Source organism: Amblyomma americanum, chromosome 8 (assembly GCF_052857255.1).
Source record: "Amblyomma americanum isolate KBUSLIRL-KWMA chromosome 8, ASM5285725v1, whole genome shotgun sequence".
NCBI lineage: Eukaryota > Metazoa > Arthropoda > Arachnida > Ixodida > Ixodidae > Amblyomma > Amblyomma americanum.
In genome coordinates this window covers 85437505-85465300 of record NC_135504.1, presented here as the reverse complement: position 1 = coordinate 85465300, position 27796 = coordinate 85437505, and the positions used below count along the sequence as shown (strand labels likewise).

The 27796-nt window shown below is 48.3% G+C and overlaps 1 protein-coding gene across 1 annotated transcript in view; it reads right to left on the bottom strand.

Annotated features, from left to right (window-relative positions):
• Nucleotides 1-8685: 8685 nt before the first annotated feature.
• LOC144102577 (histone-lysine N-methyltransferase PRDM7-like) overlaps nucleotides 8686-27796 on the bottom strand; it is a 34674-nt gene continuing 15563 nt past the window's right edge. The window contains exons 3-9 of the mRNA XM_077635813.1: nucleotides 25209-25325; nucleotides 24124-24225; nucleotides 23637-23713; nucleotides 22954-23142; nucleotides 12026-12278; nucleotides 10098-10263; nucleotides 8686-9187 (exon numbers count right to left, since the gene is read on the bottom strand). Coding sequence (XP_077491939.1) covers nucleotides 8686-9187; nucleotides 10098-10263; nucleotides 12026-12278; nucleotides 22954-23142; nucleotides 23637-23713; nucleotides 24124-24225; nucleotides 25209-25325 — 1406 coding nt within the window. The remainder of the gene's footprint in view (nucleotides 9188-10097; nucleotides 10264-12025; nucleotides 12279-22953; nucleotides 23143-23636; nucleotides 23714-24123; nucleotides 24226-25208; nucleotides 25326-27796) is intronic.

Below are 27796 nucleotides of genomic sequence, written 5' to 3'. Positions count from 1 at the left end.
CACATTCTGTTGATTTGGCATCATCATTTCCAATCTTTCGACACAGCGAAGCAAGTTTTCTGGGTGCAGAGAAGACCACTGGTACTTTGTATTTTGCAGCAACACGCTTAAGATTATGAGCCACTTTGTGGGAGTATGGAATCACCACCGGTTTGATTTTCTTTTCAGATACTTCACCATCTTCGCTCTTTCTTTCTCTTTCTTTTTTTTACTTTTTTCAGTAATGCTTCCGTGACAGAACTAATCACCAGGGACGGAAAGCCTGCCTGTCGAAGCTTTTGTATCTGTATATCAGATATCAGAGACTGTAGCTTTGTGCCGGCAAAAAGCCGGATGTGCCGGATCCTACGATCCGAGCCATGGAGACAGGTTCGTCTGTTCTACGATTGGCTTCGTTTAATGTGTTTTTCTCGGGACCCTATGACCATTCCCGGCACAAAGCTACAGTCTCTGCGGAAACTAGCAGCCCAGACCACAAAATTCATGTGGCGAAGGACTCTGCTTTTGCTACCCAAAGGAAGGAAAGAAGCCCAAGACGGCGGTACAGCTCTTCAGATTCTCGGGGGAGCATACGTTCCGGAAGACGTCGTTCAAGTCATCACGAAGGGACCGAAGTACAGCCTCGAGCCGAGGATCCCGGAACATGAGCTCCTTTCCCTCAACGACAGATTTCTAACAAAGCCGATGTGGAGGACAAAGAAAGGTGCCTGCTCGACGGTGTTGACAGCATTATCAGGACGGTACCTACTTTCGGACCTCGCCAACGATCTGCAATGAAGCATGTCGTAGATTTTTTCAACGACAATGACCTACGACTTATGCAGGCCGACAAAGAAGGAGGCTTCGTTGTCTTGCCGTTAGGCATGTTCAGCGACAAAGCAGTCCAGGCCGTCCACAAGAATTTCAAGACTACAAAACTGAAACCTGGAAAGGTAAAAATTCGGGCAATTTCCGTATGTGCAGAACTCGGTTTACAGAAGCTTGCAAAAGCTATTCACAACAGCAAACGCAATAGTTTGGATGTGTTTTTCACTGCGAAGACACACAAGGAAAGTGTACCTTTCAGGTGCATAGTGAGCGAAAGAGGTTCCTGGCAAAATCTTGTTAGCCGCTACCTTCAAAAACAACTCAATAACCTGGTAGTGGAAGATCCGTTTGGTGTCAAGAACTGTCTGGAAATCATTCAATTTCTGCGGGAGAAGGAATCACTAGGTTGTATTTTTTCTGTAGATGTGGTTGATCTCTTTTACTCTATACCACATGCAGAGTTGATGGCATCTGTCTTGGCCTGCATTGAAACAAGCGGCCTGATTGCTTTCCAAAATACCGCCGGAATATCTACAGTTAACTTTTGAGCGCTCTTAGAGTTTTATTTGTCTTCGACAAGCGTTTCTTTTCAAAGTGAAATGTATGTACAAAAAGAGGAATATGCATTGGTTCGTGCGTCGCTCCCGTACTGTGCAACATCTTTCTTGCGGGCATTGACAGAACCTTATCGGTGGCATTTGACGCAAGCAAAGTTCTCAAGACTTTTAGGTACGCTGACGATTTTTTAATTATATTGACTAAGCAATCACCCTTGACTTATTTGCAAACTGTGCAGGATATCCTTTTAGATTTTAAACAACATGGCAAGGGTTTGGATTTTACTTATGAACTCGCGGAAGAAAAAACTTACAGTTTTTAGATATTGACATAACCATTACTGACGAAGGCGTTTGCTGGATGTATCGACCTCGTGCCCGCAAAGAATTGTTGCCCTACGATTCGACGCACTCTAAAACTGTGAAACGTGCCATTGCCATCATGTGCCTTGAAACATCTCTCAAAAAATCGTGCTGTCATAAAGTACAGGAAAGCTTTGATATACAGATACAAAAGCTTAGACAGGCAGGCTTTCCTTCCCTGGTGATTAGTTCTGTCACGGAAGCATTACTGAAAAAAGTAAAAAAGAAAGAGAACGAAAGAGCGAAGATGGTGAAGTATCTGAAAAGAAAATCAAACCGGTGGTGATTCCATACTCCCACAAAGTGGCTCATAATCTTAAGCGTGTTGCCGCAAAATACAAAGTACCAGTGGTCTTCTCTGCACCCAGAAAACTTGCTTCGCTGTGTCGAAAGATTGGAAATGATGATGCCAAATCAACAGAATGTGAAATTAAGCATGTAAACCCGTTTCTGAAATGCGCTGAGGGGGTGGTTTATAGCATCCCGCTGACCTGTGGAAAGGTGTACATCGGCCAGACAGGCCGATGTATTAATGCACGTTTAACCGAGCACAAACATTCACTAAGAGTTGGTACCGTGTCACACTTGCCGCATCACTGCAAGGACTGCGGCAAAGAAGATAAGAAGAATTGTCAACCAAAGCTCCAAGAAATTCAAATCCTTTGCAGAAGTAAAGATAAGACTGCCCGAGAACTGCTAGAAGCCCACCGGATTAAAAAAGGCGGGAGTTCCTGCATCAGCACCCCATCGCTAGTCATACATAAGAATGAGAGTATATTTTTAGATAAGTTTAGAAAGATTTGAGTCACTTTTGTTCCCTACAATGCAGTATCCATACCATCGCCAGTATCTTTTACCCTTTGCTTGTGTGTCTTTTTCCATCACCCCTACCTCTTGGTGATGAAAAAACAGCGCAAGGAACGAGACGAAAACACGAAGGAAGAAGACACAGACACGGGCGCTTGCACTTCTGAACTTCCTACCTCTTGGCAATAAAAAGCCCTGCGTGTATCCAATAAACAGTTGCAAGTAGCGCCTGTGTCGTGTCCGTCTTTGCCTATGTGCCGTGTCTTTTGTGCGCTTCATCCACTCAAGCTATGAACCAACTTGTCCAAGAACGTGTTCTACTACAATACCTTACACAGCTGTTTAAGTACAACCATATATTGCTTCCATTGAGGGTACTCCGTGCATGGAACTGCAGCAAAAGACAGTGGTAGACTGCGGCATCGCACACTACGCTGAACTGTATCATAACTACCCTGCACTACCCTCACAAGCTGTTATTTCACCGTAGTGGGTGACTCAGACAGTGATATTCGCTTTAAGCAGAAATTAACAAGAAACTTGTGCCCACGTCTGCTTGTGTATTCCCGCGACGGTACCAATGAGCATAAGTGACCTCACATTGTGGAATGTGGGTTTTGAGGTCGCGAAGCGGCTCAGCTAATAAGAGGTTGCCGTAGTGGAGGGCTCTGAATTAAGGTAGACTATGTAGGGTTATTTAACTTGAACTCACATCGCACAAAACATGGGCGTTGTTTTTGCATTTCGCCCGCGACATTGCGATCACGAGCCGAACGCCAAAGCCACTGAGCCATCGCGGCGGGTACCATCATACAAATGAGCAGCTGTTAGTGGGCAGAAAAGATCTCACGATTGTGCATTTACACAAATGCACAGCTTGACGCCAACTTCCCAGCTTAGCGACGCATTTCGTTGCAGCTCCCTTCTACATCCTGAGATCTGCATTTGTCGCCCGCTCATTCCTTGCGCACACACACTGCAGAAATATTTGCGCTGGACAGTCGATTTGTGCTAGCATAAGAGTGAAATGAATAGCACATCGCTTACCAATACGGCTCCAAAAGAAGTCGTCCTATACAAAGTGGGCACTGCACACCTTCATCGGCGGTGCCACACGTTTCCCGATGCGCAGCTTAATCACCCACAGCTTTTTCAGACGTGCGTCAGCGGGAAAAGAATGCAGACTTGTTTGTCCGCACACTGCCCGGTTTGTGCACTGCGGCACGCAGCACATCCTGTTGCTCTTGTACTTTCTTCTTTTTTCCATCGCAAACAGCCTGAAGACGCCGCTGACGCGCAGCTCCAACAAAGTAAAAAACTGCGAAGTCCTAGCTCCCGCACACACGCCTGCGCCTGCTCGTGCCGATCATCTCTGTGGCGTTTTTCGGCCTCACCGGTGCGCGGCGCCACCATCTACGGAACTTGCGAATAATGTTGACAGTCGACCGACCTAGGCCAAAGCGTTGGCGATTGTTTGTTCTTCCGCAGAGGACGCGAGACGATACAGGCTTACAGGCACGCGCTTGTCCAGGGGGATTGCTCTCCGCATGGTCGTGTCTTGCCGCTTCATGCACTCACACACACTCAGGAGGTACCGGAAAGTACTGCGGGACACTCTGAAATGCGCCCTAAACTCACTGTCTGGCAAGTGTGGCACCGTAGTCTCGTACCAAGACTGCCCTCGCGGATAAGCCAACGACCGCCGTTCGGAGGAACAGAGCCGCGCCACTATCGCCATGATGCGGCGACACATTCTTTCAGCGTGTTCACGCTCCTCTGCTGCTGCGTCGATTTGTTCCAGTAAGCGCAACTGCTCGATACGACGCTGATGAAGTGCCGCTTGCTGCATGGTGAACATATATCCATGAAATCGTCCTCATCAAGTCCAGTTTCCGCATGACCACACTGTGCCATCTATTTTCACGCAGCTGCCCGCTGAGAGGTGCGATCTCACCAACTTTATAACCACCAGCGCGCTCTGTAATTCTCGCCGAGGCGCACTTCGCTAACTGTGCCATTGACGCAGAACCACAAGGGTAATATCGCAAGTGCACTACATTGCCTCTAACCACCTACCCAACCAACAAACGCTAAATATAGTGAACTAGATCTCGGGCTAGTTGCGGCTAAATATATGACAACGAAGCCAACAACGACCACTGTTGAAAGACTGCTTTTATGTTTCTCGCTAAAGTTTGCAAAATCACATTTTGATATATTTCAGACATAACAAAGCTATTTATTGATACATTTATATTAAATCCCTAGCCGAATGCTCTTATCATTTCATGTTTACAAGCTTGTAAACTTGAGGAAAAACTGCGAATACGTCATGACCACGTGATCGTCCTTGCTGCTGTACTTGAGAGCGTGTAGCAGCGCCGACGTTCAGTTTACGGTAACGGTGGTTAAGTCTGGTAACTGCAGTTAGGTATAACTGCTGTTAAGGCTGCCCGTGTGGCAAGGGTATTACAGTGCTTTACGGGCCGCCCAGTTCATCCGCCTATATTTCCCGCGCAGATCATATATCTCGCTGGTTTCGTTGCTTGGTGCCTTCTTGTGCGGGTACATAAGGCTGCCATTGGCATAGGCCTCTCTTTCTATCTCTTAATTGAACTGGCTCATTCTCATGGATGCGGCGGCAGCGCTGCCGCGCCGAGTATTTGGGAGCGTTAAACTGACAGGAAAGATAGAAATTTACATTAGCTGGAGAAACTGTGACGGCAGCTACGAGGTGGACGCCGTTGGGAAAAGAAGCTGCAGTTTCCGCCGAAGCTGCTTCGGTCCCTTAGGGCTGGCCTTTTTCCTGCGACCGGCCCCGAAACAGAGGCGGGTCACTCCTCTATCGCGTGACCACCCCGTGCGCGTGTTTCGTGCTACCTTTGTCGCATGGCTCTTCCCTCCATTGAGGTGACCACCTCGTGCCCGCAGCCACTCCTTGCGCATCATGCAATCTTCGTAGACGCTCGTTTGTAAGATTCCGTCAAATGCTCCGAAATGCCTCTAAGACGTCATCGGAAAAAGAAAATTAGATTTCAGGAAATTAAAGTTGCAGTAATTGTCTTAGTTCTCAACCGCGCGTAGGAAGTGAAAGAAAGAGCTGCTGTAATGGGGAGGGCTCCGAACTAATACCACCTGGGAAACGAAATGGGAACCAACGTCACACAGCGCAGGGCTGCCTTTTTCAGCACCCACCGCAGTGGCGCAGTAGGTAGGGCGCTCGGCAACTGAGCCGGAGTACAGGGGTTCGACACGGCCGCGTTACGATGGCGGCGAAGTGAAAAAGGTGACCGTGTGCTGTGCGATCTCAGGGGCAAGTTTAAGATCCCCAGATGTTCTCAGTAGTCTGGAGCCTTCCACCACGGCTCCTTTTTTTTTTCTTCTTTCGCTCCCACCTCCCTGCTTTCCCTCACAGGGCAGTTGAGGTCTTAAGCAAGAAGTTTCGCAGTTACTGTGTCTTTCACTTCCTGATAACCATTCTTTTTTCTTTTTGTGCATCTACGTTGGGATGATGAGTAGTTGAAAGGTGCTGTGGCAGTCTTACACTGGGTGGGTGTCTAGACCACACCGCTAGAGGATTATTAAAGAGGTAAAAGAGATAAATTCAAAATGCAGCCAATTACGTTTGCTCTCGCTGGGCTTCATGGCTTACGCGGTACAGTGTAAGCACAATCAATTTTACGGCGAGAGCCGTTACTGCGATGCCATCCAGAGAAGTCACGTGCAACTGAATGCCGTTGCAGTCGTTGTCATAGGAATCCATAAGCCAAGAGAGAAAAAGCAGTATAAAATGTATCGAAGGACTACGAACAAGGAGAAGAAAGAAAATGCAATAAAACGCAGAAGTCAAGCCCCTTCAAGAGAGAGGAAAGGAAAGTTAGTTGAAGAACATCACGGCTGTAGCCGAATGTTTCAGCAAAGCCGAAGCATAGTTTACCCCCCCTCCCTCTTTATTTTGCTGCGACAACAGTAGTAGCAACATTCCGCAAAATCGCGGTGTAGTTTCCGTGAGGTAGCGGTAAGTATGAAGCCTCCACCCAGCGGACATCACATGCAAGGTTCTTCGGGTGTATACCCGCGAAGATATTTTTTTCTTTTCTCGAAAGGTAAATATGCGTGGCCTTGATCGCATCGCAGAGTGTACCGGTTAGGAATGGCATCAATTAGTGCTTATTTGCCAGTGAAACTGGTGAAGCTTTTAGGTATATGGTTTGCCGGAAGCGGAGATTTTTTTTAGAAATGCCACCTCTGACCAGGAGCGGAAAGGACAGATGAGAGTCTGCGCAAGTAGTTGTCAGCATTCGTCCAGAATTTTTCGCCTAGGAACAGGGAGCTCAATTATTGGTGCGGTAGTTCTGCATCACGTGGCATAAAGAGGTTGTAGTGCCTGTTACAACATAGAACATGAGGCACACACTGTCATACAAACAACTTTTCTTGATCATTCGCTCAGGAAGAAAGCTTGCGACACTCACCTTGGCAAGATACTATTTTCCGAAAAAATAAATATATGAATAGCTCATGCTGTTGACATATTGGCGGTCACATCATGTTATGCTGATCAAAGAGCATGTGCTTTCTTATTTACTCGCTTAAATTTTTATTGATATTGGTAGTTGTAGGAACGTTACAGGGCGGGTTAGAAACAGAAATGCATTATATACTTCTGAGAATGCTCTTAACCACAACCGTAAACAATAGAAAAAACTAGAATAAAAGCTCTAATGCCAAACTTGTCCCCACTCACTTGTATTGTCAAATACCGCAGCAAGACCACACAGTACAGCGCGAGCACATTGAACATCGAATGCAAACAATGGAGGGCAGTGAAACGAGAACAATACAATAACGGCAGCATGAGACTGACACTTTCTAACCAAGTGTGAAACAAGAAAAGAGTGGACTTTCGAAATAGTGAAAGATGAATTATCTTGACACCCCCCTCCCCTCCTCGTTCTTTTTCGCGCATGCAGAACCACGCGTTTTAATGAAACAATAAAAAGCATCACTTTCCAAGCACCAGAACAGAAAAAGGACAAAAGCGAAGAGAATATGGTCTGTTTATGGACAAGCACTACAGCACGAAGCCGCCTTATAGTCGCTCTACGTCAAGGCGCCTTAAGTGTGGTTATGATGCGCATTGTCGTTAAGCGCACTGAATTCGAATGCAGCAAGAGGAAAAATTTAAGCAGTCACGGTTGACTGATAACTTACTCTAATGAAAAAATCGTGCAGGTTTTTCATTTTATTGTTCTTTAGGAGCTCAGTCCAGCGCAGATCACTGCATCTCAGGCAAGTGCATTTTTATGCCTCTTTTAGAGTATCTATATATGAAGATATGAATTCGTCATGGACATCTTGTTTAGCTTTTGCTGAAATTCACCCGAGTAACGGGTTCGTTGAAAGAAAACTATTATTTTGCCCTCGCGTGTATATCGACCCTGCCGAGAGATCGCAACACCGCTAGATTTAGTAGTACGTCGTCAGCACTCTGCAACGTATACTTAATTGCTCTCCAATAATTACATTGGATGAGTTAGGCTTGTTGTGGGGCTAGTTGTTGTATCTTGCTAGATCGTATCTCAGGCTAGTTGGTGCATTACTCGATTTTATTTTTAGCGCAGAAAGACAGCACAGGAAGGAACTAACTTGACAGGACAGAGTGCTAACGACTCGGTTTCTATTGAGAGATCGCTCGCTTTTATATTGCAGCTGCTCTTATCAACAAAGTGAAGGAAAAGAATTCGCACGCGGACATATGAGATCAAGTTGGATCCCGTCATCCCTCGAGGAGGATTGGAGTGAATTGTTTTCTTTCACTTTGTTAATACGAGCAGCTGCTGTGTAAAAACAAGTGATCTGTCAACAAAAACCGAGTTGTTAGTTAGCGCTCAGTACTGTCAAGTTCGTTTCTTCGTGTGGTGTCTTTCTGCCCTTAAAAGTAATTCTAGTTTGTGTAATTGTTCACAGATGTTAATGTTCTGTGAAGAAACACAGAAGACAGGGCACACAAGGAGCGGTCGCTAAATATAACTGCCTTCGCTTTTCCTTTCATTGTTTACACTTGTTTCAAGTCGGCTCGACGACTGGCAAACAACCTCCCATCGTCGCTTTTACATGCTATCCACCTTTACTGAGCCCCTCACTCCTCTCAGCACTGCGGTTCATTGTAGCCACCGAAGCCGTGCCATGCGCGCACGTGGGCTCTCATATGGGCCATGTCCACAAAACCTTTCACGCAGTGCGGGCACTGCAGCTGGTATTGGCGGCCGTGCACCACCCTCTCATGCCTTTGGGCGTGAGTCCGTTGCGTGAACCTCGTGCCGCACTGTGAGCAGGCGTGGGGCCTCTCCCCCGTGTGTGTCACCAGGTGCGTGGTGAGGCTGCCCTTCTGGGTGAACCCCTTCCCGCAGCGGGGACACACGTGTGAGGCAGCCCGGCCGTCCTCAGAGTGCTGCACCCTGCGGTGAGTAGCCAGGTGAGCCACTTGGCTGAAGCGCTGTCCGCACTCAGGGCACTCGTGCGGCCTCTGCCCCGAGTGGACCAGGAGATGGTCGGTGAGATGATGCCGCTGTTTGAAGCCCTTCCCGCACAGCTGGCACACGAAGGGACGCTCGCCCGTGTGTGTGCGCTCGTGGTTAGTGACTTGTCCTCTGGGTTTCCAGGAAGCGAACGAAACGAAGAGGGAAGAGCATGTCAGCCTCAGTATTTGACTGCGCATAGGTGATAAACTAAGAAGCCCAATGCATGCATATGCCACCGCACGGGGCCGCGGATCCATCTCTCACCGATACTACTTCATCCGGAAGGAGACAAGAAAGAAAGGGAGTATTTTTTTTTCAATAATGCAACTACATCCTGCTGTGACACCCAGCTATTTCTCTCACCTCTTTCTGCTCTTCTTGAATATAAATATCGGAACACCATAACTGTTTGTCGCAAGTCGCAGGTGTATCTATATATTGACTGTGAGGATTCGTCTTCTTTGGTGAATGGCTCCTCCCTAATTTTTAGTTACTTTAACTAACAAGGAAGGGCGCCGGCGTGGCATCGAAACGAGCGCCACGGATGGCGTGATTGCTGCGCGTGCGCGCGGGGCATAGCACCCGGTCTTCGTCTCGGGAACCCAACGCGCACCGACTGTTCGGCGCGGCGCTCCGCTCTTCGCTAGCGGAGCGAGGCCTCGTGCTGGGAACACCCGCCAGCTCGTCCCTTGCGACCTCGGAGTTTCTCGCTTGCCCTAGCGTGGGCGAACATTCGCTCGTAACTGTGCTGGTGAGTAGGACGACCTCGATCCATTCGCGTATTTGGTTTGCCAGCTGACGTTATTGTTGTAGCAATAAATGTCTCTTTGTGTCAGCCAGAGTGTTGCTCCTTGGTTCCCACAAAGAGCAAGGCCCACCGTGGTTGGCGTGCGCTCGGTAGCGCGCGAGATTACGGGGTTGGGCCCGGCCGCTTCTGAATCGTGTCAGCCGCGGTTAATCAAGGAGAACATATGTATCCCCGAATTAAAACCTCACACAGAAGAACCAAAACGAGGCGAGATGTCAAATCGCGCCTTACCTTTTATCGCTGGAATAGGGGCAGTGGGCGCAGCGGTGCCTTCCCTCTGGCCTCTGCGGGTGCTTGCGCCGCCTGTGCTTCTCCAACTGGTCTCGCGCGGAAAAGCGCTCGCCGCATGTGTCGCAGGAGAAGACCGGTTGCGGTCTGGCCTCGCTGTCTCCGTCTTCTGTGCCCAGAAACAGCAGATAATTTGTGGAGAGCTCGGGAACGAACTAGAGTTTCAGCACTAATCGCCAGCCATGTCAAATTATTGTCATCGCTTTCTTGATTGTTTTTTTTTTCAAATCGATATTTATATCCTGAGGGCATAAAATGGGTCTGTAATGATGGTTGAAAGAGAATGATGGCTAAATAAATGAAAAACGTTGTAAGTCGTAATGAAGTCGAGGTGTGAACGATGAACCGGTCCTGTCTCCAAGCGATATATGACGAAGGATTGGTCGGCGAGACACTCACTGCCGCGCCAGGGGCCGGATTCTCGTCAGCTGCAGCGCCGGGCATACCCACCGCAGATCTTGAATACCAGCCTCAAAAGCAGGTTGCACGCTCAACTGACTCAATCTAGATAGCAGATTGGACACCCGAGTCAGGAATATAAGTCTCAAAATTGAGGTCACATTCGAGCTACGGCTTGAGGAGCTTTGCTTCAGTCACCTTGTGCAGTTGCTTGCGCGGAGTACCACCAGCGCACCTCTGTACTAGCAAGGACAACTGCATGATTGCTCGACGTTCTTATAAGCTACTACCATATCTGGCACTTGGGTCAAGGCTCGATTTTTCGGAAGCTGAGAAGAAAAGCATAGGCAGTAAGCGTTCACGCCAGTGAGGATGCCGAAGGGACGCCACTAGTGGAGGTGGGTACGCCGGAAACCTGCCAGACCTATTAAACATTTGCCCAGCGCTTCCATGAGACGCTGACGAGGAGAGCATTAATCGATATTGTAGGCCTTGTTGGGCGCTCTTCCTGGCAGGCGATATACCAGGTCTCTCGGGAATGCTTGGGACTAATATAAAAAAATAGGCTTTTTGAGGTAACAGTATGGCGTTTGGCAAGTAGTAATACGGCTTTAAGCGGACACCGGAAAACTGGTGTATTGCTTTTACTAGTAAACTGATGAACTGAATTGTAATAGTTAATTTTCTATCTCCGTGGCACACGCTCCACTTGGCCTCCTCTGCCATGCCTCGACAGGCGCTGCGAAAGCAACAAGCAGCGGTGAGCACCGCCGATATTCGCGTACTGTAAAGAACGGACGTGACGGAAGCGAACAGTCACCGAAACCAAGAAGCATAAACCATCTTTTTAATTTGTGATGTTCATCAACCGAAGAGTAACTGGGTAATTATTTAAAAGATAATTTATTAGAAAGCAGAAGAAAAACACAACGACATGGCATCAATGGAATCCGAACCCACAGCCTCCGAATTACGCGTCCGGTGCTCTACCAACCTATAAAGACGCATTTGTCGCCGAGAAATTTGTACCTAAGAATCTTCCCACTAATCGATTCAAACTCATGACGTCTTTACCGAAAAGAGCGGGTTACCACTGTTCTAAAGTGAATAGTGATAGTGTGGCCTCTGGGATCCGCGCCCGGAATTTGGTGTCGACGCACGCATTATGCTTGCGAAATCGGCCATGGAGGCCGACAGCTGTATTTCGTTTTTTTTTTTTTCATTTTCTTATATTATAACAACTCCGTTGCCGGTGACAGTGGTCTCTGTGATTGAACGAGTTTCCTTGTCGATTGACGTAAACTTCTACTTGACGTCCCTATTCTTTAAACACAGGTCTTTTGCAGTAATGCATTTCTTATGACCATTACGAATTCAAACTGTCCCATCAGCCTCTCCATGAAAAATCTAAAGCAGATCACCCCATTCAATTGCGACTGCTCGTCCCTGGCGTGAAAAGACGAGACCCTCACCTTTCGCGGACGGCCCCGAACCTCGTCGCTTGACGAGCAGCCCCAGTTCCCGAGCGAACGCTGTGCCGTACCACACGAGGAGCTCCTCGCCGGCCCCCACGGCCTTGGGTGTCCGGTAGTAGATGTTGCCGTAACGCCGGAAGGCCACCAGGTTCTGCTCCTGCGGACTGGCCGCGCAGTTCACGTAGCGCATCCAGTTGGATTTGTCCAGCGGGCGACCGTCCACCAGGAACATCTCGCCGTCTTTGCGAACCTGCGTACAAGCCGGGCAGAAAGTCACCTTGGTGCTCTCTCCTCAGCTTTAACTTAGGGGCGCCCTGGAACACAGTCAAATCTTTTTGAAGCTTTTGTCTTTTAGTCTCCAGTAGCTGACAGAGTGAAGAATCAAAGGAACTTGCCAAAAATAATGTTTGAAGGGTCATTTTCGTCAATCTTAGCTAACGCCAAAGCATAGAAGATAGCAACAATGCCCACAGCGGCGACTCGAGACGCTGATTTCCACCAAGAAGTGCTGCATACCACGTCGTTATACAGAACTGTGACCCCCTGCTTTTGAAGAGCGTTAGCTCTTACTCATCACGTTTCGAGATTTCGTGGGGTCTGCTACGACCCTTCATGACAGCGCCATCTGTTGCAGGAACTACTCAACGCGTTTCGAGATTTCGTCAGGTCTCCTACCACCCTGAGATTAAACCGCCATCTGCGGCTGCAACTAGAAACCGCGCATCTCGCATTGAGACTTGTAGCGCCATCTAAAATAGCATTGTAGAAACAACCACCTGCCGCGTGCCAATGATGACGTCGTGGTCCAATATGATGGATAGAGGTGGAACTATGTGAGTATGACGTCAGGGGACGAACACGTCATCCGCCGACTCAGCTACACTACACCATATCTAAACATCCGGGCCTCAGAAAGAGATAAATTGGACTCAATAATCAGGAGATGCTACAAACGAGCACTCGGAATACCCATAAGCACCTCCACCGAAAGACTCCTAGCAATGGGAATCCATAATACATAGAAAGAAATAGCCGAAGCAGAAAGGACCGCCCAGCAGGAAAGACTCAGCCAAACGTACACAGGCAGGGCCATTCTAAGCATGGTGGGACTGCAGACGGATAGAGGCATGCAAAAGAAACAGGATATTCCAAAAAAAATGAGGGAACAGCTGAGGATTGACCCGCTTCCCAAGAACATGCATCCCACCTTCAATAAGGAAAGGAGGGAAAAAAGAGCTGAAGCACTAGTCAAACGCTTCAGCGAAGTAAACAGCGAGACAGTGGCATACACAGATGCGGCGAGCGGAAAACTGGGAGCAGCAGTAGCCTCGGTAGTAGATGGCCAAGGTAAAGCAATCTCGGCAGCAACAATACGCAGCCGCAATCCAGAGGTAGCGGAAGAAATTGCAATAGCGCTTGCTTGCGTAGGCACCAAGGCAAGTTACATAATAAGCGACAGCAAAACAGCCATCTACAATTACGGAAGGGGCAGAGTAGCACCAGAAGCGGTGCGAATACTAGTTGGAAGGAAAAGTGATACGAAAATTAGCCTCATATGGGCACCAGCTCACACGTCAGTTCCAGGCAACGAGGCGGCGCACCTCTTAGCCCGAGATCTCTACCTCCGGGCAAGAGCAGAGCCGCCCGATTGCAAGGAGCTCGACGAGAGACTACAGACATACACGGAGATAATAGAAAACTACAGATTACAGCGAAGAACTGTCCCTCCACCGGACAAAGAGCTCGGAAACAGAGAGGCAACAACTTGACCCAGATTACAAGCAGGAAATTACATAAATCAGGTATGGGCATCACACGTCCTGAAAGACGAAGACATAGTTGATAAATGTAAGGAATGCGGGGAGAGGGGGACCCTCGACCACATAATCTGGCAATGCACACACTCCCCAGGGGTCAATGAAGGAATAAATAGTAGAGAAGCCTGGGAGACCCTTCTGCAAAGCGCGGACCCCGCCATGCAGAGGAAAGCCATCCATCTGGCGGTAGAGGCCGCGAAGAGACAGCAACTCTTTGCCTGCATCTAGTCGCGGAGGCCCCGGCCCCCTCCCCTAGGCCTGCGCGCCAGAGGTAGGGAGTAGGGGGTCTCCATTTCTGATGGAAATAAAAGTTTTTGGAATGGAATGGAAATGGCGACATAGTTTCGGTTTCTCGAACCCAAGATCGCGGCCATATAAAATTCGTTGGGCGCTCTCTCATCCCTTTCCCCTCCTCACCAAAAAATAACCCAAAACGGCTGGAAAGCCCTCCAGTTACAGGACCGCAATTCATATTTAGATTCATTCAGCTATATATACTCCAACAGCAAGGGCACCCATCCGGGGACAGTTGTATACCGAATTTTGTAGGCAAATAAAAGCCTATGGGTCGTGGTATAAAAATAAAACCACAATTAAATAATTGGTAAACATTGTATACATGCAATTACTAATTGAAGGGTTACCATATCGCACCGCAAGCCGAATGCTAAGCCCACCTTCACCCCCCAAACGAAGCAAATTCCGTTTTGGACGTATCTTGAGGGGGTGCAACTCGACAATGGGTAGACGTACATTGTAATTTCTCTATGACGCTAGGCGGCGATTGTTCCGCTAGGCGGCGTGCGTGCACGCGTAGCCCAGCATGGTGGCAATCCACCCCGTTTCAAAGAGTATTACATTCTGTTTCTCGAGACGAGCGGCGCGTTTTTCATCGCTTTATTCAACTAGTAAACCAAACAGCTAACGCTCGTTACTTCAACGTCTTCCAGACGGCGGCAGGCGTTTTTTTAGTAAGGCTAACGTTCAGCTACGACTCAGGCTTTCGACCTGGCTTCGATGGTTAGACGCTTGATCGTTTCGTGACAGAAAATCCCAGTAAATTTTGCCAGTTTCTCTCAAACAAAGAAACTAGAAAACTTGACAAGATTATTGCCATTGAATCTGCCATTACAGATAAAAAGGAGATAGCTGAAGTTCTAATTCTTAATTCAAAAGCGTGTTTACTAAATCTAATACAACATTCACCGATTGTTATCTGAACAGTCTCAAAACAAGTGTTACTATTAGCATAGAAGGAATAGTAGAACCGCTCCTGTGGCTGGACCCCTACGAAACCCCCGGCTCCGATAATATTCCAACTACCTTTCTTAAAATGTACGCAGAATTGCTGGCCAAATTTTTCATAATAATATATAATAAGTCTTTTGAATCGTGTACAGTACCAAAAGAATTAAAACTTTCCCGCATTGTTTCGGTTTTTAAAAGTGGCAGCCGACTGCAGCTTGGTAATTACCGCCCTGTTTCTCTTATTTCCACCTCCTGCAAAGTGCTAGAATACGTACTCACCTAATATCACAACAGCTAGTGGTCACTATAGTTGAACTAGCCAAACTGCTTGATTGTGGTGATCCGGTCAACATAATTTTTCACATTTCAAAGCTTTTGATTGAGTCCCTCTTTATAAACAAGCAACAAAAATAAAAATATTAGCCATTGCGGATCAAATAATCAATTGGGTCACACCATATTGCCGCGAATCTTTGCAGTGTTTGTTTACTCTTCAAAGCTGCCGGCACGCAGGTTTATCGCTTTGTTTTCCATGCAAGACGCGACCAGATTTATCTCGATTGATCGCATCCAGGCAGACCTGGTTCTACATTGTTCCAGAATGTTCTAGTAACTTTGCACGCTATATCTTCGAAGTTCGCTATCAGCCTTAAATTGAGCACGGCCTACAGCGACGGACATTCTGCTCGACGATCGCCAAGCACACTTGTTGCTACGCCACCGCCGGGTGATTCAGTCCATTGTGGGCTAAAGTCAGCCCAAATAAATACTTTTGTTTATACACCATTTTAATAATAATAATAATTGGTTTTGGGGGGAAAGGAAATGGCGCAGTATCTGTCTCATATATCGATGGACACCTGAACCGCGCCGTAAGGGAAGGGTAAAGGAGAGAGTGAAAGAAGAAAGGAAGAGAGAGGTGCCGTAGTGGAGGGCTCCGGAATAATTTCGACCACCTGGGGATCTTTAACGTGCACTGACATCGCACAGCGCACGGGCGCCTGAGCGTTTTTCCTCCAACACCATTTTCGCAGCATTTCGACTCTCCGGACTGCAGTCACCGCTTTCTGACATATGGTGGAGGTGCTGGGTAGCCTTCCAAGTCGTGACACCAGCCCTCCGCGCTTTGCACCGGAGGACGAGCCAGCAGTTAACCGAGCCAGCAGACGTCTTCAGGGAGAGAAGACTGAGTTCGAGACCCCGCCGAACAGCACCCGACAACGAAACGACGCTGCTACGAGCACCACAACGTCGTCAAAGATGCCGACAGCTATCATACTGCAACAACCGTGGGTCCCCAGGGAAGATCCCGAAGAATGGTTGGACCAGTTTGAGCGCATGGCATCATTCAATAAGTGGGATGATGCGGAAAAAATTTGACACGTATTTTTCTCACTGAAGGGCTCAGCACGTACGTGGTACGAAAACCACGAGTTGTCCCTAACGACATGGGAGCTATTCAAGAAGGAACTTTTGAAGGTATTCACCAATGTCGTGAGGAAAGAGCCGAACGACTCTTCGAGTCCCGAAATCCAGCTTCCGAACGACCCCGTGCGCCGTTACTTCGAAGAGATGAAGCGCATCTTTCGACGCGCCGACCGCGAGATGACAGAATAAATGAAAATTCAGTTTCATTGCGCGGCGTAAGAGAACAACTCTTTGCCAGCCTCGTCCGCCAGCCGCCAAAACAGTCCAGAGATTCATGTAAGATGCCTGCACGATTGAGAAGATCCTCGACGTCCGGGCTCGGCAGTACAACCGCCCTTCTGTCTGTGCAATCCGTCCTGACACCACCACCACCAGCGACAACTTGCGGGAAGTCATCCCCGAAATCATCCGCGAGGAGCTAAGTCGTTTACTGCCATCCTCCGCACAGCCCCAAGCAGCGACCCTCATGGATGTGGTTCTAGAAAAAGGGAAACTGGCACATGGCACCCCGGCAACCACAGAACCCCAGAGCATGACTTACGCCGCTGCAGTATGCACTCCGCATAACCAACGACACCCCCTACGTCCTCTCCGAGACGAGCCACTTGTTCCAGAACGCCGCTTCCCTGCCCGCGTCCGCCCAGCCTACGCACCACGCACAAGCCCCAGGAAATGCGACACCTAGAGGACTTCCGACAACCGACCGTTGTGCTTCCATTGCGATGAGGCTGGCCATATTCTTCGTGACCGCCCGTACCGACGTATCGCTCTTCGTGGATTTGCCGTTGACGCACCACGATCACGCTTCGGCCAACGTCCGCAGGAAATCGACGAGTACCTGTGTCGCGATGAGTACTCGTCGAACCGCCTTTCGCGCTCACCATCGCCGTCAGCCTCGCGCTTTGCGTCACCACGCCGCAGCTACGCAGTGGCGGTACGAAGAAAGTCTCCCAGCCCACGTAGGGGAAACTGGACAGTAACCTCTGGAGGTGAGGTTGCTCACGAGCGAAATACCGAAGATCCTCCGACAACCATGCCACACGAAGACGCCACCCTCGACACGCCGACGCCCCACACAATGACAACCTCCACCACGACGCGAACCGCGTTCAGAACGACGCCGATACCGAAAAAAGCCTCGACGACACGTTCTACCCACGATTCCTATACTCGACGAAGCCGTGACCTGATGCTCAGGACGACGTGCGACGCAAGAGCCAGGACGTCAGACTTAGAAGTAGTTATCGACGGCCGGAAATTCACCGCTCTAGTCGACACAGGAGCTGGTGACTGCGTGATGAACGGAACATTCATGCGCAGCTGAGGAAAGTCACGACCGCTTGGGTCAGCCCACGAAATCACCCACAAAATCACACCGCAGGAGGTCAGCTCATTACGCCATCAGGACGATGCACAGCGCGAGTGACTGTCAAAGGACACATCTATCCTGCGACTTTCGTTGTGCTATGGCAATGTTCCCGCGAAGTGACCTTGGACATAGATTTCCTTAATGAGCATCAGGCGATCATCGACCTACGATCCAAGCTGATCACGCTTTCGACTGACGAGGCCATCCCTTCGATGAGAACTCTGGAAAATCACGTTTCCCTGAGTGTCCTGGAGGAAGAAGTGAGCGTCTCACCCTTTTCAAGCGTTATCTTGACCGTAGGCGCGCCACGAAAGCCATTAACGCTGAAGCAATCATCGAGGAGAACATGCAGTTGCTTCTAAACCCAGGAATCAGTATCGCAAGTGGCATCGCACATTTGTGCAACGGCCAGGCCAAAGTACTGCTGACTAACTTGAGTGAACAATACCGGCACATTAACAAAGGAACAACGATTGCTTTCTTCGACGAAATATCCGACGTACGAGACTCCTTCGCTCTCTCCGACCCATCCGCAGATGATTCGCTTGATCGAGAGAACTCGCCTACATTCGACATCAGAACAGCCCTGCCCCGGATCAGACAATACCAGATCCGCAATCTGCTTCAAAGCAACAGCGAGTGTTTTTCGTCACCGCCAATGGCCAGACAAACGCCAATTGCCAAGCATCGCATTATAACCGACCAGCACGCCCGACCTCTCCGTCTAAGCCCCTACCGTGTGTCGCCGCGAGAACGAGAAGCCATGCGGGACCAAGCGGAAGAAATGCTTCGCGATGATCTCATCCAACCTTCAAACAGCCCATGGGCGGCACCAGTTGTTCAAGTGAAAAAGACGGTGCCCTTCGATTCAGCGTTGATTACCGCCGCTTGAATAACATAACAAGGAAGGACGTCTACCCTCTGCCCGCATAGACGACACACTGGACTGGCTCTGAAACGCCAAGTATTTCTCATGGATGGACCTCAGAAGAGGCTACTGGCAAATTGAGGTAGATGAAAGAGATCGCGAGAAGGCCGCATTCATCACTCTGGATGGCCTCTTTGAGTTCAACGTGATGCCATTAGGTCTGCGTTCCGCACCAGCGACGTTTCAGCGAGTAAAGGAGATAGTGCTGGCAGGCCTGAAGTGGCAAATTTGTCTGGTATATTTAGATGAAGTCGTTGTCTTCGCCTCGGACTTTTAAGAGCACCTCAAAAGACTTCGAACAGTACTAGACGTCATCAAGTCGTCAGGCCTAACCTTGAAAGCAGAGAAGTGCCACTTTGCCTATGAAGTGCTTCTTTTTCTAGGCCAAATCATTAGCAAAGAGGGAGTACGCCCAGACTCGCAAAAAAAAAAGCTGCTATTGCATAGTTTCCATTGCCGGTCGATAAGAAAGCAATGCGAAGATTCCTCGGACTGTACCCATGTTGTGACGATTCCTCAAAACCTTTTCGCGCATCGCCGAATTCCTGACCCAACAGACGAAGGCAGAAGTGCCATTTAAATGGGTAGCGCCGCAAGCACAAGCGTTCAAGGAACTTCAGCGTCGTTTACAGTACCCACCGATCCCCGCGAATGTTGATGAAAACACCGATACTGAAGTTCTTACCGACGTGATCAGCGCGGGCCATGGCGCCGCCCTTCTTAAAAAAGCGACAAGCTTGCGAAAGTCATCGCATGCGCTGGCCGTTCCCTTTCCTAGGCCGAGGCTAGCTATTCGGCAACTATGAAGGAGTGTCTTGCCATCGTCTAGGCTACGCCGAAATTCCGACCCTGCCTGTACGCACGACAGTTCAAGGTAGTCAGCGATCACCACGCGCTGTGCTGGCTTGCCAATTAGAAGGTCCCCTCTGGCCGCCTCGCTCGATGGAGTCTGCACCTCCAGGAGTTTGATGCCTCCGTCGTTTACAAGTCCTGGCGCAAGTACTCTGACGCCGATTGCCTCTCACGAGACCCTGTAGATGCACTGCCGTCTGAGGACGATGAGGATGCTTTCCTGGGACCCATCAGCCCCAGCTCTTTTGCACAGCAGCAAGGCTCGAACCCATACCTTAAACGCCTCATCGAGTACCTGGAAGGCAAGGTTTCTTCATCCCCCCCCCCCCCCGCCTCATTCAAGCGAAAAGTGATTTCCTTCTGTGTACGCAATGATGTCCCCATGAAGAACTTCGCAGAGAACAAAACAGCCTACCCCTTGTTGTACTTTCCTGTCTCAGCGAGAAAGTTCCACAGGCTTTAAACGACGAGCCGACAGCTGAACATCTCGGGTTTTCCCGCACCATCCGCCGCATTCAAGACAAGTATTACTGGCTCCGACTGTCTGCCGATGTCGCACATTATGTGAAAACCTGCCGAGATTGTCAGCGACGAGAGACCCCTCCCACCCGACCAGCTGGGTTTCTGAACCCCATTGAACCCCCCTCAAAGTCCTTTCAGCAGATCGGCATGGACTTTCTTGGCCCTTTTCCAAACTCAATGTCTAGAAATAAGTGGATCATCGTAGCGACCGACTACTTGACCCGCTACGCAGAGACAAAAGCCCTACCGAACCGAACAGTAGCAGAAGTCGCCAAGTTTTTCGTGGAGTGCATTCTTCTGCCAGACGGCGCCCCTGATGTGCCCATCATGGACAGAGGAACACCATTCACGACGAAACTAAGGCAAGCCATCCTGCGTTACAGCCAAACCAGCCACCCGAAGACAACTTCACGCCATCCGCAGACCAACGGGCTGACCGAGCGCCTAAACAAAACCATCGCCGATATGCTCACCATGTATGTCGATGCCGAATACAAGACCTGGGACGTCATCCTGTTTTACGTCGTCTGCGCCTACAACACAGCAGTGCAGGTGACCACCCAGATGACGAAGTTTAGGCTAGTCCATGACAGGGAGGCCACGGCCACGCAAGACGCCGTGCTGCCCAACGTTGCCGGAGAAGATAACGTAGACGCCGCCGCGTACCTTAAACGCGCAGAAGCCCGAAAACTTGCCCGATTAAGGATCAAAGACCAGCAGCGGACCGACGCCAGACGCTACAGCCTATACGAAGACGCAAGTCAGGAGACCAAGTCTGGGTTTGGACGGCCATTCGCCACCGTGGATTGAGTGACAAGCTTTTGCGCCGCTATTTCGGCCCGTACGAGGTTCTTCGTCGGCTAGGTGAACTGGATTGTGAAGTCATCCCGGACGCAATGGCTGAACTTCCAGCGGCGCTGTGTACGACCACAAGTTGTACATGTCGTCCGTCTAAAGCCCTATTACGCGCGCTAAAGGAAGCTGTGTTTCCACACTTTGTGTTTATTTTCGCACGATCGTTTTATTTCTTGCTAGTCGCATTATTTGTTTTAATGCATCGGGTCGATACTTCTTTAAGAGGGGAGTTAGGCCGTGAATCTTTGCGGTGTTTGTTCATTCTTCAAAGCTGCAGGCACGCCGCTTTATCGCTTTGTTTGCGATGCAAGACGCGTCCAGATTTATCTCTATTGATCGCATCCAGGCAGAGCTGATTCTACATTGTTTCATAATGTTCTAGTAACTTTGCACGCTTTATCTCAAAACTTCGCTATCAGCTTTAAATTGAGCAAGGCCGACAGCGGCATGCATTCTTTTCGACGAGCACGCTTGTTGCTACGAGCCGCCGAGACACCATTTTCGCAGCCTTTCTGCTCTTCGAACTGCAGTCATCACTTAGAGACAATATTTATCAAAACAAAACCAGTTTTTTGACATCGATGGAGCAACCTCTCGATTATTAGAGGTTTACTCATGTGTGCCTCAGGAATCTGTTTTGGGCTCATTACTCTTCTATATCTATATAAACGACCTCACAGAAGCTCTCGAACCCTCTGTGCCCGTAAAGCTGCTTGCAGATGATTGTATTATATTTAATTCTATAAAATCTATGTCTGACCAGCCTGCTTTGAATACAGATCTACTATTATTAGCAAAATGGTGTAAGTAATGGGAAATGGTTATTAACTTTGACAAAGCAGTTTCTCTCTGCATCAGTAAAAGGCTACACAACTTAATTTTACATACAGCATAAATAACAATGCAATCAGAGAGGTAAAACATAATAAGTGCCTAGGCATCACAATAACGTCCCGACTCAAATGGACGAAACACAACGATAATATATGTTCCTCCGCCCGCGAAAGGTTTGGATCTCTCAAGTTTCGGATGGGCGGTTGCTCTAGTGCCTTAAGACTGAAGGCATTTTAAGGCCAAGTCACGAATATGTACCACTGTATGGTGCCCCTACACGACATATGACACCCAAAAACTAGATTAAATGCAAATACGTCTTGCGGCCCTCTTTATTTTCAGTCGTTATAGGCGCCTAGACTCTTCTTCCGCCATGTTAAAACTTGCAAACTTAGAACCACTTGCAGATAGAAGAAAGAATGCCCGTCTCAACTTCATTCATTATACTTTTCTCTACTTGGTATTCAACCCGAAAATCACATCGCTAATCACTCTAGACGAGCCTCGCGCCAAAAGCATACCCTTTGCCTGAAACATATTTTTGCGCGCACAAGTACATACAAGTTTTCTTTTTTTTGCAAGAGCAGTTTCTAAATGGAATGCTCTACCAGAGAACTCTCGGTTGCTTTCATATCATTCCTGATACCTTCCCTGTCGGCTTAGTAGCTGTACTGTAACCGCATTTTCAATTGTACCCTTGCACTGCGTATTTTGTGGTATCTATATTGTTCGGTACTATCGTGCTTGCTTTGCTTTTTCCCCTGTATGTATTTTCCTCTCCGAAGTATTCAACGATAAAATAAATAATATATAAATAAATGGAAGAGCATGCCGAGGGAGCTTCGAATTGAGCATTTCGATGGTATATCAGCTGATGAAAGTCTATCTTGGATGATAGAACGAGTTAGAGCACTCATCGAAAAGTTCCTTTGCATCATATTTGATGGCAGTGCACCACTGAGTGGAAATATTTCTTGTTAGTAACTACATAACTGGTGTCGTAAAGGACAGGGAAAACAGGTTCTCTAACCACTGCCTCAATGGTTCCAAAGGGGTCCTGTGCCCGACGCACCTGCCAGGTGTAGCCGTTGCCCTCTCCGTTGTCATCTACTTTGACGCCCTCGTAAGGACCAAAGTAGACCCTCTTGGGCAGTGGTTTGAGAGTGAACACGCCGTACTGGGCCCCTTTGATGGTAGAGCGACGGATGGACAGGCCCTCGGGGAGCGTCTTGTTGGCGCGCAGCTGGTCACCGGCATCCACCTGCGAACGGCGTGGCCGTTTGAGGCTGCCTGCAATGCCATTGGCTGCCCTTTTCCACAGCATTGGAAACACACAAACCGCACTTCCCAAACTCTCTGCAGATGAGGTTTCAGACTCGAAAACTCTCATTTGTGTTTGCATGAATCAAGCAGTCTATGCAGTGGGTTGAAATGATGAAAAGATGGTCTGATATGCGCGCGGGGTTAAATGGAAAGGCGCAGAGAACGGTCTTGATCAAAGTGGGAACCGGAACCACGCAGTCGGGAATATAATGAAATATTCTGTAAAAGGAGGGAGAAGAAATTACCACAGTTGAGAACTGCAATAAAACGAAGGCACGCACTGGCACTACGCAGCACTATCTCCGCTCGGCAAGTTCGCTGTCGTATTTTTCACCGCATCACCATGCGCCAGCCGAAAACAGGCAGACGCGAACGTGGTCTGAAGGCAGCTTTTCAGAATCGTCATCCAAAGTTCGCGTGCTTGGCACTCACCTTCGCGTCCTTGACATGGGCCAATGGTCCGTGTTCGGGGCAGTCGCCGGGATAGTCGATACCGCAGTCATCGCAGACTGGAAGCAGATTGCCAAGACCATGGTTTCCGAAAAAAAAAGGTGCGAGGATGTCGACATTTTATACGCAATGCACGCTGACTGGAGCGGAATCAAACTGCGCGCGAAATATGCGTGTCTCGGTGTTCAAGGCTCATTCAGGCCACGATAAAAATGAATTTATAACAGGGCTCCTTTTGTGCGTCACACATTAACCGTATAAGAAGTTGCCCAACTGGCCGCTCCAGAAAGTGAAGCATGTAAATAGCCAAGAAGGTTTGTGCTAATAGCTCCCGAAGCTGTAGACAAGCCGCTCTGCATTTCATAAGTTCATCCCTTAGCAGCTATACTAAAAGACCCATTTACAATGAAGTGTGCATTTCCCATCCTCGTGTTGGAAGCCAGTACACCGGCTTTCGCAGACAACTCACACAGGTATTCCTCGTCCGAGTTTTCCTCGCATTCCAAGTAGTTGACCTCATTTCGCTGGCTCCTCGGGTAACAGGACCCGCTGGAAGACGTCTCCGGCGAGGCTGCATTTCATCCAAGGATAGTTGTAAGCATAGCTTGTCGCATAGAATCGCGCGCATCGAGCGGCTATAGCGGAATGCTACTATTCTGCGCTGAAAAACAAACATGCTGCGGACCAATCAAGTGTCATTTACTACATTCTATTAAAGACAACAAAAACCAAACAGCAGTTCCCAGCGCAGTAAAACATCAAGCCATATATAAACATCAGTAATTAAGTGATGCTTCACAACTTACGCCCATAACGTCGCTCAAAGCTCTGCTATTTCCTGGCCGGAGTATCGAGATCTCGCTTATATTCGCTTTATTGACCTGTCTCCAGACTGACTCTCTTTCAGCGAGAATCGGCGAGAACTTGGCTGAAAACTGCGTGATTGCGTCCGCAGATGATTTTTGCCGGGTGAATTAGCGCGAAAAACTCACAAGTAAAAAAAACAATTTGCAGCTCGATTATTGAACTGCAACTAATGCCTTTCCAGCTGAAATCATTGGTTTTGGGGGAAAGGAAATAAAAAAAAATTATTTCAGCTGGAAAGGCATTAGTTGCAGTTCAATAATCCAGCTGCAAATTGCATTTTCTTTTTCAGCTGAAAACATTCCAATTCCTGCATGAATTATGCTTGTTTCCAGCTGGATTATAGAGCCAGGCATCGCGTCCACCTGGAACAGTTCTTGCTCCCAGCTGGAAAATTTCCAAGCAGGAGACTCTCTTCAGCAGCCTCAAAGTGTCATTCCTGCTGGGAATTCAGCTGGCAAAGTACATTTCCAGCATTAGTACCCATGACGAAAGCCTGCCTAGTCTCTATTTTCACCTGAAATAGTCTTACTGTGTCGCCCTCTTTTTCGTAACAGTCAAACAGCTCCGACCGGGTCAATTCTGCTCGCCTTTGGTCTATAAATAGCGATGCAATGTGTGTTCTCCGGTTGGTTTAGAGCTGCCGCCCCAGCACTTCATGGAGATGGGTCCACGAACCCGCACACTCACAGGAGGGCTGGCCGGACGACCCCTGGCCGCTGTCTTCACCGTCCTCCGCGTAGCTGACTTCCTTGACGGCGGCACGCTTTGGGTAGCGCCTGCCGTCAGTTCCAACTGCACCGGTGACTGCGTCAAATAAGGTGGAGTATGTTCGGTGTTACGAAAGGCGGAGATGGATACCGCTTCTTTTGTGTGCGTAAAACATTGTCATTCCAGGAACATATTTCATTTGTTTACACGTTTAGGGAAGCTGCATATATCAGATTGCGGCATCAATCATTCCCCACAGAACATGAAGAGGCTTTTAATCGCCACACTGTGCAAACCAAAGGCGTTTAACTCCAACGAGGGAACGATAAAGAAAGCTAAAAGATGATAGTGCGATTCAGATGGAGGCAGAGGTAGGCAAAATAAGTGTGTGAAATCCACTAACGTTAAGACCGAGCTAATGAAAAGACAGTCATTGAATCTTAGGTTTTGAGCTAGCTAATCAGTAGGATTTCCTAGTGAACTGACATCTGCCGCGGCTGAGAGTACTTTCCTTGAAAGATTTTCTATTTCGGACTTTAACCTCCCTGCGTTTCCTTTTCATTCTCTCTCTCTCTATTTCGAACATATTGTTTTTACGAAGTTTCGAAAGTACTCGCTGAAACATTGGCGATTAAAGCAAATAAACAGATGCAATGTTCAGAATATTTTTCCCTCCATCCCACATTGCAAGGGCGAAGAAATTGATCTCTTACGCGTCTCGACACGGTAATAATCCTCCGAAGGTCCGCTGTTTTCACTTTCGCCACGATGTTGTATGACGAGAGGAGCCCACAGCTGGCGGCTCCGAGCAGCGGGCTTCTTCATCTGTCTTGAGCTCTTTGCCAGCCATGCACGATAATATTAAGGTTCACAAATAAATCGCAATGCCCATTTCATGGTCCAATATGTGCACCGGAATACAGCGATGACGCTTAATAAGGAAACAAATACTTGGTCGAAATTGTAGGAATTATATATCATCTAGATTAGTTCCCGTGTGTAGGTAGAGCTCAGATATCGCCAGAAAGTGCGGCTTATGGCCATTCAGAACAGTATCTGGGCTTGGTTGCACATTTATTTACACCTTAAAGTAAAACGCGGCAGCCAGAAGAGTTGAGTTTCCTTGCAGGCTCAGCAATCTTCGAGAAACCCAAAGGCACACTACAGTATCACCTTTCTGTAGTGTATACAGTGCAATATCTATACAGTGCTGCGCAGTACCCGTACTGTACTGCTACAGTACATCATACAGAAAGTATATCACCTTACTGCACATTGTTACAGTATATTCATACATTCACTACACATTGCTTCGCCCGCACGAGTCCTAAGGTCCCAAACGTTCTTATTGCATCTTAGGGGGTCTGTCTATTGTCAGAGACAAAAACAAAATAATAGTACAATCTGATCAGTCCTACTCTGTGGTTGTAGAAATGAATATAAAACTGGCGAATTGTTCAGCAATCCATAATTTAAATTTTCGAAGAGAAGGTAGCTGCAAACTGGACAGTGGACGTGCAGTGCTCAGGCTGTCAATCTGCTGTTAGGCGGTCTATACTGTGTAGCGTGTAGTGGGTACACTGAACTTCATGAAGAAGACGAGTTCAATTCAAAGTTGCAATTATTATCGAAAAAAACTATTCTTGTTATTACAAGGAGAAACAGGCGGCAGTGAATTGTTTTGTAATTAAATTAGCGACAAAGTACTGCGAGGTTTAGCGCATATTTTATCGTCGCTTAAAATGCTTAAGATTATATACTGCATGCCATTACAGTATTCAAAGCCAAACTCATTTGCAGCTTCCAAAGACAAAGAAAGCACCGAGGGTGAGGGATAAGGCGACAACGGCTTAACTGCCAGCGTTGGCCCACTACAGATTGCAGACAGCGGACCCTTACGTACTTGCGTGTCCTTGGTTTGCTTGCTGTGGTTTCGGGTCAGCGTTCCTGAAACGAATCAGTCGAGTGGATATATAAGGTATCACAAAAACAAGGATATATATGCACTTCTTGTTTTTCCGGACTAAATAGTGTGTGCGTTATTGTGTATGTTCTGCGTGGTCAACATTTATTGTTAAACAGACTTTTATTAAACGGGGGCACGGCACCGTTTCGCGCGCCATGCACTCACCCGTTCTTCTGGTTCAGGATATTCTGGCTACCTGGCCTTTCCAGTCGGGTATCTTCGTCCACGGATCGTCAACTGGTTTCGAAATTCACAGAGCAAGCCCTTACCTTCCCGATCCGCCGACTATTCAAGATGGATTCACGAACGACCACAGTGAATCAGCCCTCCCTCTAAGATTAGACAAAATCTGCAATCATGTCTGGCAACCCAGGACATCACCTCGCTTATTTAAACGCCCACCGCAGCCGCCGTCATTGGGGCACGACACCGTTCCTCGCGCCATGCACTCATCTGTTCTTCTGCTTCAGGTTTATTATTAAATAAAAATTCATGTAATAAGTCCTTGAACCCTTTCTTGATAGCGGTGTCGTGCCCACTCGACATCAAAGAACCTGTTTCTTCATTTATTATCACGGATCTCCCCGGAGAACACTCGGAA